Genomic DNA, 7,500 nt, shown 5'->3' with positions numbered 1-7,500 from the left:
CCAGGAGGGCAGAGAGAGGACCAGGAGAATCTGGACACCAGATGGGTCAAAACGAACAGCAGGAGTGCGGGTCTGGAGGACACACACACACACACACACACACAGACACACACACACACACACACACACACACACACACACATATATATATATATATACACAGACATACACACACACACACACACACACACACACACACAAACACACCCACCGACACACACACACACACACACACACACACACACACACACACACACACACACACAGTAGGACATCAGGTCCAACTGCTACTGTCTCTCAGCATAGACAGACCAGCTAAGCCAGATGCTGAGATGTTTGACTTGAGGAGAGGGAGCCCATTCACTTGAAGCATTATTGAATTTTAAGAAACTAATGGCCCAAGCTAACTCTCCGAGCTGGGTGGAACAGGACACATTTCTGCTATGTGACCATGAGGAATGAGGTCAAGCGCTGGGCTGCTACAGGCTTTTCGGGCATAAATTCTAGCGGGAATGAAATCGAACTAATGCGAAAAATGTAAACCCGTTAACCCGGAGAGGCAAACAGGCATGCATGCATCGGATGGCGCATCTCAACTGACCAGAAAAGGACAGAGAATCTGTCCTGTCCAAACAGCTCATCGGTGCTCCAGAGATGCCAACACGATGGCCACGCGGCAAAGACTGTGTGGAATTCAGCCTGGAAACAATGCTTCACATGCGCTCACACACATACAGATTTTATAAGTGATAGCCAGACAGTCACAACCACACATTGGCCTCTCTCTCACACACACATACATACACACACACACACACACATACACACACACACACACACACACACACACACAGAGACACACACACACACACACACACACACACACACACACACACACACACACACACACACACACACACACACACACACACACACACACACACACTCACAAATTCCCTCCCCTGCCCGCACTACGCTGTGTCAACACCGAGCAGGCCTGCTGGAATGCGGAATCCACTGGTCAGTGAGCGCAGGGGTCACTGGCGATGACACTTCACTCTCGCCGGTCATCAGATGCCGGGTCAGCCAGCAGCACCCACCCAACGCGCCACGGAGCCGGCCGGCCTTAGCCAATGATTATTAACGCTCACGGCCGACAGACAGTAAGAAAACATCCTCTCCTGCCATGGCCTGGGTAGGAGGGTGGGGGGGGGGGGGGGGGGGGGGGGTAAAATGCCTGTCTGTGTTATTGCCACTATTCGCCCCCTCTGTAGGGGGACCGGGGCAGGGAGAGAGAGTGGTCGTATAACCGCCCGCTTCCAGTGAAAAATGACCACAGAAGGATCGCAGTGGAGCTTCTGAGATCAGGCGGCCTATTCTAGACGTGATAATCATCAGCGGAGAATGTGCTTATTTTCACAAAGCTGGCCTTGGAATGGCTCAGTCAGGATAGATCTAGATGATTATGCTGATAAACTATACTTCCTGCGGTGTGGACCTGGGAATTTTCCAGGTGCCCAAAAAACTGAAAGGAATTTACTATGTCTGATGATCCTGGCTTCCCACAACTTACAACCAAAAGTGCAACATTTTCTAGAATCCTGAATCCATCATGGCGTTTCGCAGAGGCGGCAATGTTAAATGTCAACGTGTTTTTTTTTTTCTTTTAGGTGGCAACTATGCATGTCTCGTAAAGGGTGCAAATGAATGAGCAGCGTTGGTTGTAAATCAACAAAAAAAAGACGACAGGAGGAAATGCTGTCTGCAGACAATGACTGATGATGAGTCACACCTGAGAGCTCTGCGGTGAGGAAAACCTCAAAACAAGCTCGGCACCCACAACTCGCATTCCTCCTCTTCCCCCACAGGTGACCCACATAGCTGCTGTGATGACAAAGCAGACAACTTTGATCCCCAAACCACACAAACACACACACTGCCTCCAAACACAAGACTCCACATGCCCTTGCCACCGCCACCAGACATCTGGAAATCACAAGCTCTCCACGACATACATACACACACACACGCACGCACGCACGCACACACACACACACACACACACACAAACGTATGCACAGCAACAAACAGATTAACTCACATACCAACGCCGGCCTCCAGGAAACATGCAACAGTCTGTGGATAAACAATAACTGTTCTATACAAATCCGTCCTTCGGTGCCACTGACTCATGGTATGCCCCAACAGATACCGAGCCCACACACACACACACACACACACACACACACACACACACACCATCTCTGACGCGCACAAACACACGTGGCGAGGACACTGAGCACACAGTGCTCGGTCCACTATCTCGGGACCTTGGGACACCTCATTACGCAACGCCACTCAAGCGCCGATGCCAGCCTCTCACGCCCTTAAAAGCGATAAAGCTTCGTGCCAACGGTGGCGGCTATTGCTGACCCAAGAGGTGTGTCCTGGGAACCCGTGAAACCCCAAACCTTTGATCTCGCCCTGCAGGGAGACATTGTCACCTGGGAAGGGAGAGAGAGTTTGGGTGTGGGAAGGGAGGGGAGAGAAAGGGGGGGGGGGGGGCAGGGGGGGTCGTGGGTGCTGTTGTTATGCATGTTAAGCTGTCCTCCTCCCCCAGGTAAGACACACACTGTGTGCCACTGAAAGACAAAAGACAGGGGAGGGGCAGAACAACTCAAGGGAGGTCAAGCCTGGTGTTGTCCAGCTGTAGGGCATTGTCCTCAAGCTTGTGGCCTGCACTCTCCCAGGAAAAAAGAGCCACACGCTGGTCTCCCCTTTCTACAGGGGCCTCAATAAAGGTTTTAAAATGCTTGGGAAATGGTCTTGATTTAATGACAGACCCGAGGGACGTTGTGGTTGTTCTCTGTTGCTGGCGTCAATGCAACCAAACCCACAGTATAACTATCAACCACAAGGTCAAGGGTCAGGTTTGTATTACCGATGCATATTTATTTTAGACTCTCAAATGAGCCTTATCTAAGGGAAACTGCAGACTGCAACAGTGAATAAGTCCCACTTGAAGTTCCAGGCTTTTGTGACTCAAGCCAACACTCCTTCATTGCAAACACTGAAGGGCCAAAGTTGAAGCTTGCTTAATATTGTCAACTCATTCTCCCCTGGTGATCGGTGATCAGCCACACGTCACATGCGATCATTTGAAGACGAATTGCTCAAGAGGCATTTAGCGCGAGAGGAGACTGAAAGAACAGAAGCACTATAGTGAGACAGAAAATGTCAAACTTCACCCAGCACATTGACCCTCTGTTTCGTATGCTTGGCAAAAGTCCATTGACGCTGGGTAAACACTCACTATGGCAACGGGGCCCATGCTAAGCATGGAACGATCCCGTGCCTCTTCAAAAGGAGGAGGAATTACATAAGTGTGCCCCCTTGCCCCCTCCCCACCCACGACTATACCCATCATCTACCCCCCTGCCACCCTCCCCCCCCTCCACCAAATTCACCAATGACTCCCCCACCATGACTCCCAACTCCTCCCCCCGGTCACCCCACCTCCCCTACCCAGTCTTTACATACCTGCGGCGATTCTTTTCAGCAGCTGCTGGCGGGCAATGATCCTGCCCAGCCGGTACCCCGAGCGCCTCCGCCGGCTGTCCAGACGCAGATAGATGTCCTGCGTCTCCGGGGTCATGCTGCCCAGGCACTCGCTGCTCTGGGATTCCGGGAGTTCCCTGAACATGTCTGCCACCCCCGAAACGCGAGCCCACCCCCCACTTCGTCACCCGAACGACAACGACAACAACAACAACAACAACAAACAACAACGACAGCAGCAACAACACCAAAAAGAAGGTGGTGGTGGCGACGCAAGCAGTTCTCCCTCTCTCTGCCTCTCTGCTCACAGAGAAGCTGCACGTGTGTGCTAGTGCGTATGTATGAGTGTGAGAGAGAGAGAGGGAAAGAAAGGGAGAGCCTGAGCAACGGATCACCCAGGCTCAGCCCTGACTGTAGGAGGAGGAGTGCCAGCACTTTGCTCTCCCCGCCCCCCTCGGCGGTCACGTGACGGCCGGGCAGCCAATGGCGTCGGGGGCCGGGCCAGCACGGCCCACCTGTGTGAGCTGAATCCTGAGTCTGTGTGAGAGTCTGTCTGCCTCCCCCGGCTCTGGAGGGAAATATAAATACCAGAGGAATGCCTGTGAACTGAGCAAACCCTGCCAGAGAAACAGAGGGAGGGAGCCAGAGCAAGGGAAAGGGGGAGAGAGAGAGAGAGAGAGAGAAAACAGTGAGAGGGAGAGAGGTGTAAATGAAGGAATAGAGGGAATGAAGGAGCAGGAGGAGGAGAAGGAGGCCATGGGAGGGATATAAAAACACCACAAACTTGTCCCACCCAGCCTTAAAAACAAGCCTGCCACTGTGAGCCAGGGGTGTAAATCTCTGGCAAGACTTAATTTTCATTCTTAAAGTTAGCATTTCGTGTGTGGCCATGCAATCAAACCTGCGAAGATGACACGATACAATAATAGATTGCCTTCCTTGCATGTGATCCAGTTAGCATAACAGCAAGTTGCAACTTAGTTAACTTTACACAGTCAAATTCCTTTTCCATTTCAATTGTGACTATGCAGATATCCATGTGGTTGACATTTTACAGTTTGGGAAAATGGGAAGGTGCAACCCCCATAAAATACGTCTGTCTTAAAATACGTCTGTGTCTTATTTAAAATAGATAAGTTATTTTGATTGTTACCATAGTTACTGTACTAACACCCGTTCTGTGAAACTGCACAGGACATGAGTTGGCTCATTGTAAAACCATTAGCCTGCAAGAGTGTGTGCGACAGATGCAGTGATAGAAACACTGATGAACTGATAAGAGTAAACTGCTGTCAGTTACACACACAGAGAGAGAATGTGTGTGTGAAAGAGAGGAAATGACTCGAGAGAGGCATCACTTGTACAAGGTGTGAATCCCCCCCCCCCCAGCAGCAGCACCACCCGCACCACCCCATGTCTCCCCATCCAGTCAGCCCACAGTGGGCCTTCACAGGAAGTGGAATGGCTTGTGAAACACCCATTCATGCCAGCCGTCTGCAAACAGGGTCCCTATTCAGGCGCTAGCAAGGCTGCTAAACAGCAACACTCACATGATAATCAGCTCAGGCTGAAGTCATACAGGGGAGTCAATGTTTACCAGTTGGTTTCAGGGTTTTTTAGCGGTGGCATAGAAAGAATGCTCTCCTTGGGAACCTGATTGACCTGTGGTCTCCATAACATTACATTACATCACCATGCTACTTTCATTACAAGCTAAATTCACACTAGCACCATTCATATGCTAATCCAACGCTAGCATTGTTCACAAGTTATAGCTGTAAACTAATGCCCTCCAGGGATTATCTTCCTATTTCTACCACATTACACATATAGCGCAAATGTACAGATGCATAGTAGACACATTATGTCACCAAACGGAACTGTGTTTAAATATAAAATTGGAGCCTAAATTCATACGGCAAGATGGACTCGTTCCATTGCAGCATGGAACAAGCTAAGCTCTAACACTTTTAAATAGGCTCCACATCCTTACAAACAGTCCCCACCCACTGCCAGTCTCAGGGCCAGCCGAGTGAGTGACACCACAGGAGCTACACACACAGAGGCTGACTGTTCAATGCCAGCAGCCAAGCCAGACGCCTGCCGCATACAATATGAACAGAGTGCGTACATGGGCAAGGCACCAAGTCAAACACACAGTTGTACATACCTCCTTCTCTCTCTCTCTCACTCTCTCTCTCTCTCTCTCTCTCTCTCTCTCTCACACACACACTCTCTCTCTCTCTCTCACACACACTCTCTCTCTCTCTCTCTCTCTCTCTCTCTCTCTCTCTCTCTCTCTCTCTTTCTCTGCATCGTTCACCACTCCAGGCACAAACACATGCAAAACACCCAAACACACCACTCCTGGAGAGACGTGTCAGACATTTCCTATAAACACACACACACGCACGCGCACACACACACACACACACACACATACACACTATTTCCAGGGACTACTCTCTTTGAGCAAAAACAGTTTCTCTCAAGCAGCGTCAACGGCCCATCAATAGTGCTCGCTCCAGAGTAGGGCGGATCCCCAGCCGTCAGTGCCAGTGACTTCATCTGTTGACCTGACAGCTGAAACACACACACATACATACACCAACACACACACACACACACACACACACATGCACAAACACACACACAAACGCACACACACATCCACCCCCCCCCCCACCACACACACACACACACACACACACACACACACGCACACACACACATGGAACAGCGGCAAGTATGTGTTCTCTGTCTCGTAAAGCCCCTAAGCCTGTGGCAGGGAGCGTCTGTAGGCCAGGTGTTGATATCCACAGGGGGAGGTGAGCTTGTAAGGGATGCATGTAGGGGAGCTTTAATTGATGCGTTGCTCTAAGCAGCCTGATCCTCTGCATACTCCTCCCATTCCACTATTGGCCAAGACGCCGTCAGAGAACCACATGCGACACGCCCACTGAATCTTTCCTCCCACCTCTACTTTAGCAAAGAATTTGCAATGGCCATTACAGGAACCACTAATTAATGTGTGTGCGCGCGCACACACACACACACACACACACACACACACACACACACACACACACATACACATACGCACACACACAGTCTATGGCGAGAGAATCTTACACGGATCATAAACTGGCTCAGGTTCTGGCACTCTTAAAGAGTGAGTTATTGGGGCCCACTTTCTTGCCAGTGTCCTAGAATGTGTACTTAAAATGATTTAATTTTAATAGTACGGTAAGGTTGTATAACAGCAGTCACAACCACAGCTAAATCCTCCATCATCTGTTAATTGCAGCATAAACAGTGTGGACTTCCAGCTGAGTGCTCACAGAACAAACATGCTGTAGCAGTCAGGGTATTGGCAACCACGGTGGTGTTGCAGAACTGGGAGAGACAGCTTAAGCAGGCTTCTGCACCTTATGAATCAGGAGCCAGTAGGCTGCCCAGTTGCCTAATACATCCCATCATACCCAGGCAAGGACATTGTGTATGTGCACAAATGTGTGTGTGTGTGTGTGTGTGTGTGTGTGTGTGTGTGTGTGTGTGTGTGTGTGTGTGTGTGTGTGTGTGTGTGTGTGTGTGTGTGTCTGTGTGTGTGTGTGTGTGTGTGTGTGAAAGTTTCCACATTTACAAGGGAGAGAAACAGTGTTTCTGGATACACATCCATTATGTCTCTTGTGGCATCTGTCCCAATGCCATGTGCATATTTCAGTGGAGAAGACCTGTTAGACCTCCTCAAGAAGGCCTAAAAAAAGCTCAACATTCAGACATTTAAACCTGGATATGACTGACCACTGCCAGACCACTCCCAGCTTGTCTCCAGACTCTGGGATAAGACTGCAGTAAGACCAGCAAAGACCAGCAATACGTCAGTGTCCTGTCAGGACAATATCCTCCTCTCTCGCCTTAAAACCCCCATCACTCAGTCAA

The 7,500-nt window shown here is 50.1% G+C and overlaps 1 protein-coding gene across 5 annotated transcripts in view; it reads right to left on the bottom strand.

Moving 5' to 3' along the window:
* LOC134099050 (stAR-related lipid transfer protein 13-like) overlaps positions 1-7,500 on the bottom strand; it is a 102,398-nt gene that overhangs the window by 33,476 nt on the left and 61,422 nt on the right. The window contains exon 1 of one of the 5 annotated variants that reach the window (XM_062551739.1): positions 3,541-3,911. The exons of the other annotated variants lie outside the window; for them this stretch is intronic. Coding sequence (XP_062407723.1) covers positions 3,541-3,703 — 163 coding nt within the window. The 5' untranslated portion in view covers positions 3,704-3,911. Of the gene's footprint in view, positions 1-3,540; positions 3,912-7,500 lie in introns of those variants that run through there. 5 annotated transcript variants of the gene reach the window in all.

The sequence above is a fragment of the Sardina pilchardus genome, chromosome 13 (genome assembly GCF_963854185.1).
Source record: "Sardina pilchardus chromosome 13, fSarPil1.1, whole genome shotgun sequence".
NCBI classification, from domain to species: domain Eukaryota; kingdom Metazoa; phylum Chordata; class Actinopteri; order Clupeiformes; family Clupeidae; genus Sardina; species Sardina pilchardus.
The sequence above is the reverse complement of the archived record's forward strand: the minus strand, read 5'-3'. Positions and strand labels throughout refer to the sequence as shown.